Source organism: Medicago truncatula, chromosome 8 (genome assembly GCF_003473485.1).
Source record: "Medicago truncatula cultivar Jemalong A17 chromosome 8, MtrunA17r5.0-ANR, whole genome shotgun sequence".
NCBI lineage: Eukaryota > Viridiplantae > Streptophyta > Magnoliopsida > Fabales > Fabaceae > Medicago > Medicago truncatula.
In genome coordinates, this window is record NC_053049.1 from 11249242 (window position 1) to 11270220 (window position 20979).

A 20979-nucleotide genomic window follows, 5' to 3' on the forward strand; every position below is an offset into this window, starting at 1 on the left:
GATGTAATAATAATAGTGCCTATGACTTAAATTTTTGAATAAATATATATATATTTTTTGTTATATGTATCATTTCTTATATCTTATTGTATTTTTATTTTATTTAAACCCTTCGATTTTCAAATGAAATAACTATTCATAATCTAAAGATCAATAAAAAAATAAGTAACCATTTGATGAACTCGGACTCTCTATTTGTTCTATCTTAATTGTAACCATTTGATTGATTTCAATTAATTTGCTTACCTGAACATTATTCATTTAGAGGTGAAGGCAAGTGACATAGTTAACAATATTATGAGAGCTTGGGAAAACATGGTTAAGTCTCTTTCAAAGGAATCATATGCAGATGTAGTGGTGCATTTCTGAGATGTATGCAACAAAAAAAAAAATCAAATTTCCTTAACTATGTTGAAACTACAATATTGAACATTGTTAAGGAAAAATTTGTGAGGGCATGACAAATGGTGTCTCGCATGTAGGCTGCAGAACCACCAACAGAGTTTAATCGACTTATGGAAAGTTGAAAACATATTTGAGTAATAGTGTGAGAGATTTGGCAGCATGTTGGAATGCAATACACAAAATGTTGATGATCCAATTGACTAAGATACAAGCAACCTTTGGGAGGAGTCATACTATCTTAGAACACCGATACAAAGGCAACATTTTGTACTTTGAGTTTGAGGGTTGTATTTCTAGAGTTGCATTGAGTTTTATCTTTTAGGAAGCAAAACACTCCAAGACAACTAGCATTGTTATGAAAAATTGTGGTTGTGTGATCAAGACATTATATGGGTTGCCTTGTGCACATATTCTTGCAATGAAGATCTGGAAAAACTTGTCTGTTCGATTCGATGAGATAAATCCTCATTGGCAAAGGTTACGTGTTGGTGAAGAAGAAGGTGAAGGTGACCACCACCAGAAGAAAATGAAGAAAACCTAACGTTTTTTAATTAAAACTAATGGAAAGGACCAAAATGTGTAACGGAGAGAAGTTAAGGGATCAAAATAAATCAAATTTTAATTAAGGGACCAAAGCGATACTGTCTAAATAGTTAAGGGACCAAAAATGCAATTTAGCCTAATATTTATCTATGGATTTTGCTCAATAGCACAAAGATAGTGATTTTTATTTTTGCATGTTAGTTCAAACATAATAATCGATAGGCAAACCATGACTTACTGTACGCATCTTTGAAGCAAAGCATTGGATAATAATAAATGTTGGTGCACATGATATAGATCATGATGTGAATAATGCGATGTTAACATTTACAAATGAATACCATTTTGTTCCTTCATTGGCCTAAGCAGCATGTTTAATGTAACATACATTTCTAAAGCATTAGGGTGTGATTTATCATTGGATACAAATGAATGAATTTGGTTACCAATCTCAATCCAACTACAACCTGGGACTTTTGCATCACGTTTGTCTTCCATCGTTTTGCGAATTCTTTCCACGTCATACCAATGCTTTTGAGAAGCGAAAATGTTCGACATCACTGCATAGTTTACACTCTTTTCTGGTTCAATGAGGAAGAGTTTTTCTGCAGCCAATTTAGCCAGTTCCATATTTGAATGTAGTTTGCAAGATCCAATAAATGCTCCTAAGGTATCTGAATCTACTTCAATTGGCATTGACCTCAAGATTTCAAAAGCTTCATTTATAAGACCATATCTTCCTAGAAGATCAACAAGACATGTGTAATGTTCTGAATCAGGAACAATCTGATATGCATTGGTCATTAATTTGAAGTAGTGAAGTCCCTTTGTCACCAGCCCACAATGAGCACAAGCCGAGAGAACGCCGAGAAAAGCGATTCGATCTGGTTTTATGCCATATGATAGCATTTTCTCAAACATCTCAGTTGATTTTTCGGCAAGACCATGGAATGCATATGCATATATCAATGAAGTCCATGTAACTAGATCAGGCTGTGAAGTTAATTCAAAGCATTTAAATGCACTAGTAATGCTACCACACTTGGAGTAAGCACTAATCAAAGAATTGGCTACAGATAAAAAATCTTGACATGATAATTTAACCGCAAAAGCATGCACTTGCAGTGTTTCGGTAATGGCAGAAGCATAGCCACACGAACTTATAATGCTAGAAATAGTCAATTCATCTGGAAGAAACCCTTCGCGAAGCATCTCTTTGACAAGCTTCATTACCTCGTTACCATCACCGTGATTCCCAAACCCAACAATCATGGTGTTCCATGCCACAACATTTCGAATCGACATCTCATCAAATACTCTTCGTGCATCAATAATATTTTCGCTTTTGGCATACATGTTGATCAATGCACTAGCAACTAAAACATCTGAATCAAATGATTGTCTCAGAACAAGACTATGAACTTGCTTTCCAAAATCATAATATTCCAAAGCATCATCACTTATTACACTAAGCAAGCTACTAAAAGTGAACTCGTCCCCGTTCACAACATCCAACCGCATTGAATTGAAGACGCGAAAAGCCTCTTCAGGTAAACTATTGAAGACATAACAAGAAACCATCACATTCCACATAACCAAATCTCTACACGAGACATCACAAAAAACCCTCCTTGCATTCTCAACAAAACCACATTTTGCATATAAACCAACAAGGGCACAACCAACAAAACAATCCAAATCAAATCCAACTTTCACGGTAAAACAATGCAACTGAACTCCCATCTCAATATCATTAAACTGAGTACACAAACAAATCAAACCATTAAAAGTTATATGATCAGGAACCATCATTTCCAACAACATCCTTCGAAAATAAGAAAAACACAATCGCATGCCACTCGATTCATTTTCATCGTTACGTCCAACACTAGCACGAATCATAATATTCCACGAAACAACATTTCTCACAGGCAATTCCTCAAACAGTTTCTTTGCATCTTCAGCTTCTTGGCATTTAAGATAAACACTCAAAATCTGGTTTTGTAAGGAAAGGACTTGACAAAATCCAAACTTTATCAAATGGGCATGTAACTGTTTTCCTTCAGGAAGATAGCCCTTTTTGGCTGAGATTTTGAGGGCGTTGGAACAAAACAAATGAACAGTGTTAGGGTCATTGAAATGGGTTTGATTTGGAATTGGCATAGAAGCTCTGAGTCTGCTTGAGGAGTTCCATGGATGTGGTTGGTGAGAAGAGAAATAGAAGCATTCTATGAAGAATGAGAAAGGGGATGGAGGGAAAGGTAGCTGCTTTTTGAAATGGAGCTTGCTGAACATAAGATGGTTTAAATCTTTGTAATTCTTCTTTTTGTTTTATTTCATGAATCACCTGCACAAATATACTAACACATCGACACCATTGATATATGATAACTTAAAAAAAGACATAGTTAATTATATGTATTGGTGTCGAACACTCACGCAAGTCTGACATGAGACACACCTTCGGAACTAAGTTTCAATAGAATCTAATTCGCAGAGATTGGTTCTAGAGATCAAATGGATGGGAGGGATGAATCATGCGATCGGTGTTTGAGGTTGCATTTAACTTAACAAGAAAGTCAACAAATTTTTTGTCTTAATAATTTATTCTTTGAAAGGGGGTAAAGACTAAAGTGTATGAGAAAAACAATATTCACATTTATCGTTTTTAACCATAATTATTTATAACAAGTGGAATAATAGATTAGGAAAATACTAACTTATGTTTCTTTGGTGCGAACTATCTACTTGTGCAATTGCTGAAACTAATATCTCGTATTAAATATAACTATAATGGATGACAAAACTTGTATTCAAAGATTTAACTGTTGCATTCTCAAATATGGATTCAAATACAAAATATTGGTTAAACAGATCGAAAGTCTTTACCATCTTATCCAAATGCTAACCAATGTTAAGACAAGTCTAACATAAAATTATTATCTTTTTTATCAAAAAATATAGAAATACTATTTTAATGTTATTGGTGCAATTCCTTCAAAATTTAAAAATAATTTTTAAGAATAATTTTTCTTTTTTTAATTTCTTAAATATGTGTTGTTAGAACAAACATCAGGAAGACCCAATAAATTATTCAAATATTATAAATAAATAAAATGGTTCTATCAAAATTTTACAAAATTGATTAGTTGTGTTGATACATTAGTAAAAAAAAAAAAGGATGGAGTACATTAGAGCTGTCAAAACGGGCCGGCCCTTGCGGGCTTCGGGCTTTAGCGGGCCGGGCCAAAAAGCCCGGTTGACAAAACGGGTTTGAAATATACTACCCGAGCCCGGCCCTACACGGGCCGCGGGCTAAACGGGCCGGCCCATATTAAAAATTATATATTTTTTTTTATTTTAAAAAATACTATAAAACACTACTATAATTTTTTTATAAATAATATTTTTAATATGTTTAAATAATGTCTGGTACAAAAGTAAATTGTAAACATTTTCGTACAAACGTCGTAAACTAAAACGACGAGAAAAATGATTTTAAATAAATTAGATATGTTATGGTTATAGATATTTATATATTCGATCTTTAAAATTATAAATAACGAAATGAATAAATATAACTTTATATTACATTTATATTTGTGTTAATTCATTGAATTTTCACTTTTGTTTTTTACTTTGATAATCAACTAAGTAAATAATTATTTGAAAAATATATATAATTTATAGAATTTTTTTTGTTATGCGGGCTAACGGGCTACCCGCGGCCCATTCGGGCTAGCCCTAACGGGTACCGGGCTTTTAAGGGCCGGGCTAAAAAGCCCTATTAAAATTCGGGCTCAATATTTTAGGCCCAAACCCTATATTTATTCGGGCTAAACGGACCGGCCCGTTTTGACAGCTCTAGAGTACATCATAACAAGTGAATAAAAATGAACCTCAAATAAAATTTGGTTACTTTGTGATTTCTCACCCCAAGGAGTTGGTTACTTCTGCATCTTCACATCACATTCTTCTTCTCTACCAAACGTTACAAATACAATACAATACATTATTATTCACCTGAATGAGTGAACAACAGAAGCAATTATTACATTACTCCTATTTAACTAAACTATTCCAGTTGACTTTTTTACACTCACAAAAGCCAATACAAAACAAACGAGTGGGGCGTGTAATCAATTAAACGTTTCATTCTTCTTTACACATTCACAAATCACTCGTATAACCCGTTTCCCATTTCCTCATTCTTCCTTAAAAAGGTACATTTTTTTTTCTTTTCTTTCTTTCTTTTTGATAAGTAACTGTATCACTGCATAGGTTAGGGTTTAATTCTGCTCTCAATTTTTATTTCAATTGGGTATTCCTTGGTAAAGTGTTTTTTAGTTGTGTCTTTTGATGAAATTTTTATCTGGGTGGGTTTGGTTTGTTTGATAGATGCTAATACTCTTCTGCTCTTTTTGATTATGTGGATTGTTTGTTGTATGAAAAATATAATCTTTTGTTGAAATTTGCATCATGATTGCAGGACTATGTAATTTGGATGATTCATGAATTTAGATTAAATATTGACTTGGGACATATATGAAGTACATAGACACCGGCACTAATTTGAGAAAATGGCATAATTGACTGCGTCGATGTTGTTTCAGTGTTGGACACCGGACACACCTTCGATCAGAAGTGTCGGTGCTGTAGAGCTTAGGGCTGATTTAAGGAAATAAAACTTTTCTATTTTTTTTACAACTGTATAGTGTGTGCTCTATAAGACTATATGCAATCTATGAAGCACATACACAGACACTAGACACGACACTGCTACATAGACACCGGTAATAGTTTAAGAAAATGGAAGTAATAGAATGTAACTACACGTCTCCATGTCATGACTAACATGTGTCGGACAACGAACACTCCTTCAATTATTAAATCATAAGTGTCAGTGCAACATAGTAATGCAATTTGTTGTTTTATTTATCAAATTGAAATGCTTGTTGCCTTGACTGTGTGATTAATCATTTCACTGTGTTTGTTTGAATAATCTCAAGTCCGGGGACTTCTGATCCACTTTTGGTCCTAAATAACATAAGAGAATGAGAATGTGGGTAGTTGGTTTGATTAAATAACTGAAAAGAACTGCTTGAAGAATGGGAGGTTGCTGTTGTTCTGCCAGAAAAACTCATCTGCATGGAACTCCAGTGTATTACTATGTCAGTAAATTCCTATACTCTCTTATCTGATGTGTAGCCTATGTTGCATGTATATGGTAGCTAATAAGCATCTATCTAGTAATTTTACTATTAGTTTATGTCACAACTCACGATGAAGCCTGGCACAGATATGGACACTGAACATGACACTGACTTAGAGACATTGGTAAGAATTTGAGTGAAAATTATTGAATGCAACCGCATGTGTCGGTGTCGTACCGGACACGCCTTCAGTCTGAAGTGTCGGCATTACATACTCATGAACTTTTTGACCATGCTGAACGAAAATAGATTTATGATGGAAGATGCTGCACATTGATTCTAATTGAATATTGTTTGTACTGTATTTTCCTCAAGTTCTTTTATATTATATCTGTTGATTCATGAGTCTTCTTATGGCCTAAAAGTCAGAAAATAAAAATAAATTTCCCTACTTTCTTGATTGTCACACTCTAGTGTTAGGTCGTGAAGTTGTATGTGTTAATGACTCTAGGTGTCAAAATTGAGTCATTTTGCATATAAAGTCGTTTCTATGCAAACTTGTGTAGACATTGCATAGAATTGTGATTTTGAGGATGATTGGACCAGTTGAAACATAATGATTATATTTCCCCAGACATGCCTAAAATGACAGTGGTTCATTTTATTTGAAAACATCCGAAGTGCAATTCCTGAATGTTAAAGCTTAGTAATGCCCCAAATACTGACCTCATAGTTATTGAGCTCACCTGCTCAACATGACGGATGCATCTAACATCTCATTGTGAACCCTATGCAAAGGAGGTGAAAAATGCTTTAGTGAGTTTCAACCCCATTGCTCTAAGCATAAAGGAAGTCACGAACTAGAAAATGTGAGAAAACTCATTGTTGCAAGTTTGCAAAGAACCTAACTGGCCAAAAAGATGAATGACCCAGCTGAAGAAGCTGAAAACTCGCTCTACTAAGAAAAATGCAGTTCGATGAGGGGAACCCAGTCTCACCATCCTTTATTCTTTCGAACTTGTCACACTCTTTTTGTGTGTAAGAGTTTTGAAACTATCTTGTGATTTCTTTTGTCCATCAATTTTGCATTGCGATGCTTGTTTGTATCTGGTCTAGTAACATGCTCATAAACTCCAAGAAAAATTTGGTCCATAGAAACATGATTTAAATTTAATTGGGAAAAAAGTTAAAGGTTAATAGTTAGGGAATCCAAAGTCACCATAATAATTCAAATTCAATCGAGTAAATCTGTTACTCCTGCTATCTTACTTTTTTACTTTCTAACAGTCCCTCTCATCTATGTTTGTATAATTGTCCCGAGTTATGTTTACTTGTTGAAGGATAGTTCAAACTATTTCATAGCCAACTTGTTGTTAGAAGTTGTAAAAATAGTTTATATTGGTGATTAATCATGCTAACCAGATCTGACCTCTGCAATCTTTGATTTACAAAAATCAATTTTTCATGTCATAGATGAAACTAAGATTTTTATCTGAACATCTTGGTTATCCCATTCATTCCATTCAAACTTAGAATTCTAATGCCATGAAAGGCTTGTCAAATGTCGTTGTGGTGAATAAAGAGATTTCAAAACTTTGGATGTAATATATTATCAAAGCCTTAAAAGATGATTTTGTCCTGTAAATGCCAAGGTGAAACTCTGTTTGAGAACATATTTGTTTTTCAAAAGAAAATAAGAAGTCATACTTTTATCACTGTTGCATTAATGTGTAAAGGTTGTGATTATGAACTTTAAATGCAGGCTTGCAAAGATTGCTGCAATTGACTTCTCAAACCATGCTATTTTCTTTTTCCTTTGTTTCGTTCTTCTTCATATTTTCTCATTAACTACTGAACTGAAAATGAAAAGTTAAATTTACTAATTGGAAGCTCATTCCTAGAAGGAGCGATCTAGAAAGACGGTCCTTGGAGTTGTCACTTAATTGAAAGATACAAAAGTTTCCTAAGTAATTTTTGTTTGAGCGGATGTAGGGATGTCAATGGGGATTTGTCAATGGGATCCCCACAGGGATTGCCCTGTTCAGGGATCAAAAGTTGGGGAACTTCCCCCCACGGGGATGGGGAGGAATGTTCCCCCGTGAGCATTTCAGGGTCAAGGATCGGGGACCCCCCGCCCTGCAGATTCCCCGACCCCAACCAAAATACTTTAATACCCTTTAGTTCAAGTATAGTTTTAATTTATGTCTTGGTTTTTGGTCTTTTCATATGATTCTTTTTTAAAATACCTTAAAATATATAAAGTTAGAACAGTTTTTAAAATAACTAAAAATATATGGTTTTTGGTCAATTTATTGTGGGGTGGAGGGATTTGATGGGGATCCGCGGGGACGGGTTGGAGAACGGGGAAATATCCCCCACCCCCGCCCCATTGACATCCCTAAACGGATGAGAGTAACAGAAGAAAGCTTAAAATAAATGTTTTATCCCCTTTTAACATTTGTCAAGTTGGTCTTATTTTATTGTTTGTTTTAATTTCTTACCAATTTCTTGTAACGACAAGAAACTGAGATAAAATCCTTAACTAGCTTCCTATTTGTAACTTCTGTGGTTGGATTTGGCTTTTTGTTAGTAGTATGCTGCGAAGAATGAGTACAAGTGACCAACTTCATTGACATATTGCAATTGCAAAGATTTCTTGGTGGCTTAAACAATTTTTTTATAGATGGATTGTATTATATTATGAAATTTACTATATCTCTTTCCATAATATCTATGCTTTCTTCTCTCTCTTGCATAAGTAAAAAGAAACTCTTCAGCATTTTCCCAGCATATTGTTAGTGAAGCTGGCTAAATTATAGTTTGACATGATTCTCCATTTTTCTCTTCAAATTAAGTGCTTCTTCAAAAATAATTTGTCAACAGGTTTATTATTTTAGATGTCAGTTTATTTGTTATGAACATATTATATTGAAGTATGAAAAACTCTTTCAGTGCCCACCAATTTTAGAAGAGCACGATCCTTTGGCTTCTAATGATGCTGCAAACGATTCTCTCACTGCTGGATTACTGGTAGGCTTGAACGTGGAAGAATCCACACCTGATACTTATCAGCCTCCTCCTGCACCTCTGCCTTATGATGTGGTCTTGGGAGTTCCAGTGTCAACAGACTCTGAGTCAGGCAAAGACACAGTTAGTGGTAGTAGTTTTGAAACTTTAGTTACATGTGAAGATATTGAAGAATCTGACCTTAAAGCTCAAGCTAAATCTGCACCAATATCTCCAACCAAGGCAGAACTGTGGAAATCAAATGAACTTCATGCATTGGTGATAGAAGAAGAGGACGGCTGTCCAATTTGCCTTGAAGGTGAGTAGAAGTTATTTTTTAAACTTCGATTTTTTAAACAATTTGCAATCGTTTTATGATACGCTATTTAGTAAAAAAATGTTGTCAGATAGCAGCTATAGCGTGCTACAACGTTGTAGCGTAGCAGAATTTGAACAGTTCGTTATTTTCCGTTATCCGCTGTTGAAAACATGCTTTGATATGAGGGATAAGAACCAATAAGTTCCGACTCTCAGAGGAAACTATAATCTGAATTTGATTTTAATGCAGAATATGATGTTGAGAATCCTAAAACTCTTTCAAAATGTGAACACCACTTTCACCTGGCTTGCATTCTTGAGTGGATGGAAAGAAGTGACTCTTGTCCTATATGTGATCAGGTTTGTCATTTTACATAAGTTTTTCTTGTTAACTGTACCATGGTTATCAAATAAAGATTCAAATCTGAATTGAAAGATCTCTTTTTTGAATTGTGAATCGAATCCTATGAATTGTAAGATTTATTACCAAGAAAAAAAGTCATTTTAAGTAAAAACAAGTGATGTAGCAAAATTATAGGTTGATATACCATATATGAACCTCCAAATAATTTAAGATTCATCTCATAAATCAAATGACTTAAGAAGTGTGACTGGCTATGCAAAGTTTACACTGAGTCACTGACTATGCTAAGTTTAGATAGTGATTCATTAGAATGAATTGAGGTTCATCATAATGAATCATGATTCGAGGTGCAATTCATGTACAAAATAGATATACACTTGGGATTTGTATTGATTGAGTTCGTTTTGTATTGAATCGAGATACAACTTGCATGTATTGTATGATACTAATAACCATGCACTGTACCATGAAAAGAGGGTGTTTGTGGCTTCTTCTGTTGGCAAACAAAGTTCTGCTGTTTCTGTTAGATGTGAATTATTTGTTGTTGTTGTTGTTGACATTAAAATACAATCTGGCTAACCATTTTTATTTTGTTTGTCCATTATGTTGAGCTATAATGAAATACTCTTTTTCCTCTTGTTACAGGAGATGATATTTGTTCAAGAACTGGACTAGTTTGGTTATTTCAAAAGAAAAGCTTGCTAAATACATGAAGAATAACTAGTTTGATGATGGCACTGGTTCACTTTCAAATCTACAAAAAAAAAAAAAAAAAAAAAAAAAAAAAGTTCTCTTTTAGTGGGCCAAATTCATTACGTATACAGTCTGTTGTAACAAAGGAGGTTTTTGATAAAATGCTACACCACATTGCATGTCTCAATAGTGAAAGAGTGCAACCTTTCTCAAGACAGAAATTCATATTCACAAATGTTTATTTTTTATTTTTATTTTCCACTTGTGTTGTTTTTCTGCTCTCCGTTTTCTTGTACAAATTGCTCACATTTATTTGTTTTTCTATGTTAATTATTTTTCTTCTGGGAAAAGAAATGTTTACTGGTCTTGTAAATAATGTCTGTTTTACATTTTGTTACACTCTCAATGTATATAGTTTGCTGGATATGTGCCATGGGAAATGACCATGTATTCATTTTTAACTTCTTTCTTGTCCATTAATGCTTTCTTAGTTTCGATTCTTCTTCGGTGAGCAAGTGGACAATTATTTACTTGTACATTAAGTTAGTAATGGATCATAAATCGTCTGTTGATGTTAAATGCACATTCGCAACAGATATGGTCGAGATTATGTACTTCACTCTTAAAGTAAATTGTTCACTCTAGAGAAGCTAAATCCTGAGGTTAAAGGGTGATTATGAACATGGTTAATGAATGTTAATTCTGCCAGTTTGCTGTTTGAAAGTGATCACAAGATCTAAACATTCTAGTTGTTGTGTGCATGTGTGTACACAGTTTGGCTTAGTCTAAACTCCAAACTACATGTGACTCAGCGAATTAAACCAACGACACAGTCAGTTCAAAAGATAGTATATAGTACACCATTAATATCTCCCTACCCTACTTCCAATATTCAAACAGTGAATGTATCAAATCAAAGTCATACAATACAATATTTTCCTTTTATTCCCTTCTCAAATTCAGAGCCAAAGAATCGTAGAAAACGTTTTCGTAACGTTTCATTTTTCTTCTTGGGTTGGGAGTTGGGACTTCTCTTCTCTGCAATGGTAGTAGAATAGCATATACTAAAATATAGACATAGCTGAAGTTTGCTATCCTGAAATACCAGTGGATTGGAAATGCTTAGTTCAGTCAAGGAAAAAAAAAAACAGTACTTAATGGTTCATCATTGGAGTAATAAATATTGGTTATATCCATTGTAGACTCTACAAGCCTATTTGGTTTGGCAAAAAGCAGTATATATATTTAAGATTAGAGATTTTTTTTTGACAAATTTTAACAGTGAGATTAGAATAATTGATGTTGGGTCTGATTCATGTCATTTTATAATAGAAATATCTTTACTTAATCAAGTGATTAAACTCAAGTGAAGAGAACAATTTTTAATCAGATTTTACTTAGACTTTATTTATCTTTCAATCGAACTTTGATTTTTTTTTATTGTTTGAACTTTTGGAAATTCTCTTACAATCATCGACAACAACTCCTAATTATTGACAAGGGACCCCACTTTTGCATTCTATTTGTCAACAACAACCCTTCTCACATGACACAGGTTGTACAGTAGGCCAACCTTTCACCAATCAAAACTAATTTTGGTACACTCCTATCTTAAAACTAAACACACATCCAATCCAATTCAATTTGATATATTTTCGCCTTAATCTTAACTAATGGACCAACCTTCCATTCTAAACAATAGTACAATTTAATCTTTTGTACGAGAATATCTCAGATTTGAAAAGTTCCATAGGCTACACCCTACGAGGTTGGGGACCTGGGATTTCAAATCAAGACATTATATGTCTGGTCCAGACATCAATATGAAACTTTATGGCTAAGTATTAACAATTAGGGAATAATAAATGGATTGGTCCAAGTTTAAAATTTGGTTGGATGAGGAAATCTCATCTTGCCTATTAAACAAATTCTCCAATAAAAGTTAGTCACTATTAAACCGCAGTTAAAACTTATAAGGTGTAATTTATCGACCGTGTAATGTTATCCAAATGTTATACTAATGTAATTTGATTTCTTCTAATCATTTGTGATGTTATCGAGGAAAAATTGTTAGATGTAGCATTTTCGTATTATTTACATGTTCGTTAGAGTTTGAATTTAGTCATTTAACTCTTTCAACTTTTTTTAATCTTTAGATGAAATCGGTTAAGCTACTCAACCATCTAATTTCCCTTAAAAATATAATATTTGTGAAATAAACTGTTTTATCGAGCAGTATCCACTGTCATTTACGCGTTTCTTGGTAAAAGCTTTTGCTTTTGTCTCATTCATCTTTTTGGTTTGGTTTTAACATGCTTCTGGATTCTTTCATTTGTTTTTTCATATTTTAATAATGGTCCTTCACTTTGCATGCTTTTTTTTCCTATTATAAATAAGTAAAGATATTTCGTTTTTATCAAAGAAATATAATTTATTTTCATGGAACCCTATATTTTAATTATTTTCCCATTTCCTGCGTTGAAAACAGATAACTTTTGATGAGTAGACTTGAGAACATTTGTCTGCCACCACCAGCCTACACCATCTCACTCTCCAACTTGTCATGTACCAAAATAACCCTCAACTCTTTGCTCCCTTTTTTTGCATTTGCATTTTCAATTTTTTTTTAATATAAAAATTCAATAACTTTTTGGTATAGAAGTGAAATAGATTTTGTAATGTGTATAAGTTTGTTTTTATTATTAAATTAAATGACATATAGTGAATTTTATTGATTTAATAGTAAAAATAAACTTATGTGTGATACAACATTGCTTATTTGTGTATTATGAAATTAGCTTTTAATACAATCATGATAGTTTAGTAAAAAATATATAATCATGGTAGAAACTATTAAAACATCTCCAATAGAAGATTCATCTTAACTAAAGTTCTTGACCGAACATATGTTATATTCTGAAGAATTTAATATATATGCACTGTCAATATGAAAAGTCTTTTATGCTATCAGCTATCATCATCAAAACTATTTCTAAAATCACCTATATGAGTGGTTGTGATTTATCAATAATAATGTATGAAAATTAATAATTGAAACAATTGTATCATTAAATAAGTACTACTCATTTGATGACATACCGATGGACCATTTCTTGTCCAAAAGAGCAATGATAAATTTGTTTGGTAAGCTATTCTATTTCAACAATTCAACAGAGCTTTATGTCATATTGTTTTTAGTTTTTTCTAATCACGGTATATATATAGAGTTTCTAATGTGTTTTAAGTTCTACTAATCTCCACAAAAAAAAATTGTTGTGCGCATAAGATGATTCTATTGTCTTGACTCTAAATTTTTTTCTTAAGAACAAAAAAGATCAGACATTACCACTCAAATCAATCATATGCTAGTATTTATAATTTATAATTTATAGTATACATTTTGAAGTTCATGACGTTGCCAAGTCAATTAGCGAAAGTTTGTTTTGTAAAGTTGTTTATGTGAAGTCACCTCTAATTATCAATTAAATAAACTAACTGAGATATCATGTCAGCTTAATATAAGAAGTAGATAATCCAAATCATCTAAGTTAGGAGTATTGGCTATTAAGAAACAGCTAAATTTTATATCAAGATTTATTAGTTGTCAAAGAAGCCAAAAACCAATAGTTTTGTACTCTTTTAAGGAATAAAAGAGATGGTGATATTCTTTACATTTTTTTTATGAGGATTGATGTGGGAAATATCTATCTCTTTGCATGATGACATAATGGACCCTCAAGTTTCTTTTTCCCTAATTCAATTAGTTAATGAAGTTATGTTTTTTCAAAACGTTGAGTGGTTTCATATCCTTTATGATGATTAATTATATATGAATATGGTATGATGATTAAGTAATAAAGTCAAAAAGTATCTTAAGTGAATTTTTAAAAGACATTGAGTTGTTTTCATATCCTTTATTCAAAAGAATTTTATTTTATTTTTGGCATTAATTTGGCCCCAAAAGTATCTCAAGTGAATTTTTAAATCCACGTGCATAACATTCATTAATATAGAACTTGGTTTGCACTAAAGTTGATTTAATCTAAACTCACTTAAATTGATTTAATGACGTTGACTTAGGACTTCAAAGTGTGATCTTCTTAATATCATATGTTAGATTCTTCGATGTGAATTTCAGTAAATTAGTTTAACTTTTAAAATAAAAAGTCCAATAAACTTAAAAAAAAATGATTTTGTTTTATCATGTGGATTTAGCTCAGTTGAAAATGACATTACATAATGAAATTGGATACTCTCATGTCCTTTTTGTCAAGCCATCACTCATTTTTTAATTTATTTTGAGACAAAGAATGTATAATAATAATACACAGTCTCTGCTACTAGTATAAGGATAGTTTGGGAGATTAGAAAAAGCAATCACAGTTACCTGCCATTTTGGTATGTAGGGAGGGAGAAGAAACCATCACAGCAGCACAAACAAACATAACTCTACTTATCTTTCTTCCAATTTCATTCAACATTTTTCCCTTCCCTCCGACAACCTCAAAACAATGTTCCTATTTTTTCTCTTCCTTCTATTACCTCACTTCACTCTTTCCAACACAATCATTTTATCACAAAACAAAACACTCTTAAGCCAAAACCAAACCTTCCAACTTGGTCTCTTCAACTTAGAACAACAAAACCAACTACAACCTCGTTACTATCTTTCCATCCGTTTCACTTCCCTCCCTTCTCCAAACATCATTTGGGTCGCAAACCGTAATAAACCCATCTCATCTCTCACCGGTTCAGCTCTTCAATTAACCCCAACCGGTCAATTACTCTTAACCCAAAACGACACCGTTTTATGGCAAACTAAAAACACTCTTGATGAATCTCCTCTTCCTCAACTGAATCTTCTAGAAAATGGAAATTTAGTTCTCGAGACTAAAAACGGTGTCGTTTTATGGCAAAGCTTTGATGAACCAACTGACACGTGGCTACCAGGTATGAACTTAACTAGGGTTCATAACTTACTCTCGTGGCGCACGTTAACCAATCCTGATAATGGTTTTTATTCACTGCGGTTAAAACCACCGAATTACGGTGAATTTGAGCTTGTTTTTAATGGCACCGTTTCGTATTGGGACACCGGTAAATGGACTGGTGGAGCATTTACAGGTGTTCCTGAGATGACGGTGCCTATTTATAGATTTGATTTTGAAGATGCTTATTCGCCAATGGCGTCGTTCGGATTCTCCGAACGGGCTTTGGAGAATGGTGTTAGACCGCCTACGATGTTTAGGGTTGAGCCGTTTGGGCAGATGAGGCAGTATACATGGTCGAGTCAGGCAGGTTCCTGGAATATGTTTTGGTCTAGACCGGAGTCGATTTGTTCGGTTAAGGGTGTTTGTGGGAGGTTTGGTGTTTGTGTTGGTGATGTTTTGAGGGTTTGTGAGTGTGTTAAGGGTTTTGTGGCGGTGGACGGTGGTGGATGGAGTTCCGGTGATTATTCGGGGGGATGTTGGAGAGGGGAGAAGGTTTGTGATAATGGTGATGGTTTTGAGGATTTTGGTGTTGTAAGGTTTGGTTTTGAGAATGTGAGTAGTTTCAGGGCTAAATCTAGGAGTTTGTGTGAGCGAGGTTGTTTGAATTCTTGTGATTGTGTTGGTTTGAGTTTTGATGAAAAGAGTGGGTTTTGTAGGAATTTTTTGGGGTCTCTTTTTGATTTTCAGAATTTGACTGCTTTGGAGAGTGGAGGTGGGAATGGGAATGTGTTGTATGTTAGGGTTCCTGGTAATGTATCCGAGGGGAAGATTAAGGGGTGGAATGGTAAGGTTTTGAGTGGTGTTGTTATTGGATGTGTTTTGTTTTTGGTTTTGGTTTTGGGTGTGGTTGCGGTGACTTTGGTGGTGTTGGCGAAGAGGAAGCGATTGAAGAAGGAGAATGGGTTGGAGGAAGATGGGTTTGTTCCTGTGTTGAATTTGAAGGTGTTTTCTTACAAGGAGCTTCAATTGGCGACTCGAGGGTTTTCTGAGAAACTTGGGCATGGTGGGTTTGGGACGGTGTTTCAAGGGGAGTTGAGTGATTCTACTGTTGTTGCTGTGAAACGTTTAGAGAGGCCGGGAGGTGGAGAGAAAGAGTTTAGGGCTGAGGTTTCAACAATTGGGAACATTCAGCATGTTAATCTTGTGAGGTTAAGAGGTTTTTGTTCTGAGAATGCACATCGACTTTTGGTTTATGAGTACATGCCGAATGGTGCCCTTAGCGCTTATCTGCGAAAGGAGGGGCCTTGTTTGAGCTGGGATGTTAGGCTCAGGGTAGCAATAGGAACTGCTAAAGGCATAGCATATTTACATGAAGAATGTAGAAGTTGCATTATACATTGTGATATCAAACCTGAAAACATTCTTTTGGATAGTGATTTCACCGCCAAGGTTTCTGATTTTGGATTGGCAAAGCTAATTGGTAGGGACTTCAGCAGGGTGTTGGCAACTAGGAGAGGTACTTTGGGATATGTAGCACCGGAGTGGATTTCTGGCGTTGAAATTACTACTAAAGCTGATGTTTACAGCTATGGAATGACATTACTAGAACTTGTAGGCGGTCGCCGGAATGTTGAGGCACCACCTTCGTCTGGTGATAGAAAGAGTGATTGTGAGACAGGAGACAAGTGGTTCTTTCCTCCATGGGCAGCGCAGCTGATAATCGATGATAATGTGGCTGCTGTGGTTGATAAGAAGCTTGGAAATGTATATAACATTGAAGAGGCTAAGAGGGTTGCTCTGGTAGCAGTTTGGTGCATTCAGGATGATGAGGCAATGAGACCTACTATGAGTATGGTGGTGAAAATGTTAGAAGGGTTAGTGGAGGTGGCACTTCCACCGCCGCCTAAGTTGCTACAAGCATTGGTTACTGGAGAGTCCTTTCGTGGTGTCAAGGTTGATTCGAGTAATGCGGTTTCTACTGCTGGCAGTTCATCTTTCTGCGACAACATGGAAGTATCAGTTGCTGATTCAGAATCATGTATAGGAGAAGTTTTTTCCCCACCGGATGGCATTGTCAATGTTCGATAACAAAGAGCCAATTGTAGTCCAGATCTATGAAGCACAGACACTTACACATCAAAACCAGTAATAGTAATTTGATACACTAACACATGTTAGACACCGGACACGTCTTCAATTTCAAGTGTTGGTGCTTCATAGGTCCATATTATAGCACTGTAAGTTAGTATACCACTTCTCCACCTTCCCTCGCTTTTTTTTTTCTATCTAAATAGAGGGATTGGAAGAAAAAAGTACATTGGAAGTGTTGATGTAAATTAGTTCCCTTTGTTGGATAACTTTTGGTTATTTGGAATTACGATGTTGGATAATGAAAGAGTGGATTCCCAGTTTCTAATTTCCAATATTCTTTCAAGTGAAATGAAATTATTAACTTTTAGCATGTGCATTTGAATACCCTTGTATTGTAACAGTAGATATCAAAATAAGTTTATGTTTGATATGTGTTGTATTTATGACAAAAGCAATTATCATGATTCAATTTTGATATCCCAACTGATGAAGAAAAAAATGTTGAAGACTTGATTGAAGAGATTATGATATTATGGCGAAAGATCTTTTTACTTGCAAATTATTCTCACCTAAAAGTATGTTTTAAATATCAATCCAGAAAGTTCAATCGATTGAATTGTGAACAGACGCTGCTTATGGTTTTGTTATTTGAGCTGTTCAACTGTGGTTTCGTCCTGATTTGAGCTGTTTAAAGAAGTTGAACTATGATCCAGAGGTCTCGTTGGTTTGATATCCGGTTTAGTTTTTAAAATATTGCCAAAAGCTGATGGCTACAAAATTCTGCAAATCTTTCTCTGCAACTTTATAACTTAAAGCTGTGTCATACACTGCTACAACATAGGATCATGCAAATAGAATAAGCTTGATTCATTGTAAGTTTTGCAGCATTTGAATCCATTTAGCTTTATTTCATCAAATCAACCATACCAAGAACAGCAGAATTATAAGTTTAAGAGTGATTTATTACTTTTCATATTTTAGCAACTAGCAAAAGCTACAGTAATGATTTTTTACTGTATCATGCAGTGGCTAATCACATGATCTAAGGGTTAAATAATGAAAAGTAGGATTAGAGGAATGAAGAAAAAATTGCAATCATAGCCAGTGTGGAATACTTGTATCTAGTTGCTAACAGACAGTTAACCATGTGATGAAATCTTTCCAAAGTTGTTTACCAAAAAACTCACTCAACTCAATGATTCCTTTTTTCTCTCCTATGATCTTACAAGGTATGATTTGACTAGCCAATGATTTTGTTTGTTAATTTTATTATTTAATAACAGTGATGGGAGAAGCACATTGTTTTACAACTGGTTAGATGTTGATATCTAAAGTCATTTTTATAAGTTTAAATAAATAAATATAATTGGTTAACTTCTCTTTTTGACAGAATTGGTTAAATAGATGTTGTCTGATTCATTGGTCAATTCTTCAGTGTGAATTTTTCTATTGTTTGCTAGTAAAATCATGCAGCATCTTACATCGAGAAGCAAAAAAACATGCCTTGGTTATTTATGGCCTTCTCTTTTCTGTTGTTTGTTTATGGTTTGTTTCATCTTATTGTTTATTTTGTTTTTATGAATTTATCAGTATTTAAATTTCTATATATTCCATTTTATGAAACATAATATTAGTGGGATAGGGCCTTTTAAATCACATCTACATTGCATTTTCAGTATAGTTAGGTAGATTTAGGCCTTGTGGGGTCCAGGTCATTTGTTGTGTATTGATCAAATATATTATAAACCACAGCCAAACAATTTAGACCTTTCATTAAGATCAATCAACTCATGTTTGAACTTATATTGAATTTGATGTACTTACTCTGCACTCATGTTTCAACTTAGTATTGAATGAGTCGTCTAATGGTCTAGATTACGTTGCTATGGCAAATGTGTGATTCTGTTATTGTAAAGTGGATCAAATTATAGAAATAATGATTTGGTTGGATATATGATTCGTGATTGTATTATCACGTAGTTTGATCCATGAAATTGATGTGATACAAATATAGACATATAGTAGCATATTAGAATGAGACTTGGTTGTTGATGTAATAGGATTGCTCTTGTATCAATGGTTGAGAATCACCGTATGTGACTAATTGAACATAGTATTTGGAAGTTTATTAATATGTACATATGGTTCCAATTGCTTGATGGAAGAAAAGAAAAAAATGTAGTCACAGACATAGGGTTAATTTTACCCATGCTAATTGTTGCACTTTTGTGGTAACGATCCCCCCGTGGCCAAATAAAAGTGCAGTAGACGTTTTTAACGTTATATATCAAATAAATCATCAACTGTGGCACATATGTTTGCCTGAGGTTGGGGTGAGGGAGGGGAGGCTTGGAAGTGGAGAAGGAAACTTTGGGTGCGGGAGTCGGAGTTTGTAGAGGAGTGTAGGAATTTATTGATGATGATGATGAGTGGAGATGGATCCCGGATCTAGTTGACGGGTATACAGTTAGAGGGAGTCGGATACTTACAGATAGGACCCCCCCTCCCCCGAGTGATGTTGTCCCCGCGGCTCACCTGTTAAGGTCTCGGTGTTTTGCTTGGCGGCTTTTCCGGAATAGATTGACAACTAGAGCCAATTTATTTCTGAGAGGTAAAGAACAGTCTCCTCTTCATTATAGTTAAACTTCTCTCATTCTTTTGGATTAAAGCTAAATTTGCTATTTTTCATTATAGTTTTCATAATTGGTGCCAAAAACTCACTTATGTGTTTGGGTATTGGCTAATTGGTGTTTCAAACTGTTGAACTTGTGTTGTATTTTTCGGCTATCTTCATTGTACTTCTTGTGCTGGGTTGATAAGCTGTTGGTAGTAATATATTTCATTTTGCACGAGCTATGGGTTGCGTAAATTGTTTTGAATTATTAATTTTAAAGATTTGAATTTGACATGGTTGGGTTTTGTTGTGAAATTGAGTTAATTTTTTGGGGCAATTATAATATTTCGGAGTAACTTACTAATAATAAAACTTACAAATTGATAAGATTAAGGGTCATATCAAGCATAATGATAAGTGTGGTAAGATGGCAAGGATTGTGGATGAAAAGGTTGTGGTTGACCATCAATAACAAAATGATTATTTCCAACACATGTTATCAAAATGAACCTATTGTTGTTGATACCATAAAATGAAGGCTCTTGTAAAAAAAATTTGATATTGAAGGCTTTGATTAAATTTAACTGTCATTCTTTGGTTTCTTCTATATATCAGTTAATTCTTCTTCAAGCTCTTCATAAAATTATTAAACGAATCTTGGCTCCATTTCAAAATATGGCTGCCATTATTTTTAAAACATACAAGTACAATTATAGATGCATATATATTAGTAGCTTTATTGTTAAATATGAAGACAAGTTAGCATATAACATTAACAGTGTCATCTATATTTACCATCATTTAGTAATAGACATTATTTAATAAGGTAATATTATATGATAGGATTTTAAGAGGTTTGAT

At 34.0% G+C, this 20979-nt stretch overlaps 3 protein-coding genes across 4 annotated transcripts; 2 read left to right on the forward strand and 1 right to left on the reverse strand.

The window, feature by feature from the left end:
* Positions 1 to 1210: 1210 nt before the first annotated feature.
* LOC25500864 (pentatricopeptide repeat-containing protein At2g46050, mitochondrial) lies at positions 1211 to 3501 on the reverse strand. The gene has a single exon (XM_013589360.3). It carries the CDS (start codon positions 3241 to 3243, stop codon positions 1276 to 1278), a length of 1968 nt encoding a protein of 655 aa, XP_013444814.1. The 5' UTR covers positions 3244 to 3501; the 3' UTR covers positions 1211 to 1275.
* Positions 3502 to 4882: 1381 nt separating this feature from the next.
* On the forward strand, positions 4883 to 10943 carry LOC11446191 (probable E3 ubiquitin-protein ligase RHB1A). 2 transcript variants are annotated; one of them, XM_024773328.2, is made up of 5 exons: positions 4883 to 5171; positions 5438 to 6119; positions 9054 to 9426; positions 9676 to 9785; positions 10435 to 10943. In XM_024773328.2, exons 2-5 carry the CDS (start codon positions 6057 to 6059, stop codon positions 10462 to 10464), a joined length of 576 nt encoding a protein of 191 aa, XP_024629096.1. In that variant the 5' UTR covers positions 4883 to 5171; positions 5438 to 6056; the 3' UTR covers positions 10465 to 10943. The 2 variants fall into 2 exon arrangements, with proteins under 2 accessions (XP_024629096.1, XP_003627562.1); XM_003627514.4 differs by having other exon boundaries at positions 4884 to 5171; positions 5958 to 6119.
* A 3879-nt stretch (positions 10944 to 14822) lies between these two features.
* On the forward strand, positions 14823 to 17932 carry LOC11440913 (G-type lectin S-receptor-like serine/threonine-protein kinase SD2-2). Its single transcript, XM_003627513.4, has one exon. It carries the CDS (start codon positions 14994 to 14996, stop codon positions 17499 to 17501), a length of 2508 nt encoding a protein of 835 aa, XP_003627561.1. The 5' UTR covers positions 14823 to 14993; the 3' UTR covers positions 17502 to 17932.
* Positions 17933 to 20979: the final 3047 nt, after the last annotated feature.

Coding starts and splice junctions, on each gene's coding strand:
- LOC11446191 (XM_024773328.2), top strand. CDS start 6,057: ATGGGAGGTTGCTGTTGTTCTGCCAGAAAAACTCATCTGCATGGAACT. Junction 6,120..9,053: donor GAACTCCAGTGTATTACTAT/GTCAGTAAATTC, acceptor AAACTCTTTCAG/TGCCCACCAATTTTAGAAGA. Junction 9,786..10,434: donor CTTGTCCTATATGTGATCAG/GTTTGTCATTTT, acceptor CTCTTGTTACAG/GAGATGATATTTGTTCAAGA.
- LOC11440913 (XM_003627513.4), top strand. CDS start 14,994: ATGTTCCTATTTTTTCTCTTCCTTCTATTACCTCACTTCACTCTTTCC.
- LOC25500864 (XM_013589360.3), bottom strand. CDS start 3,243: ATGTTCAGCAAGCTCCATTTCAAAAAGCAGCTACCTTTCCCTCCATCC.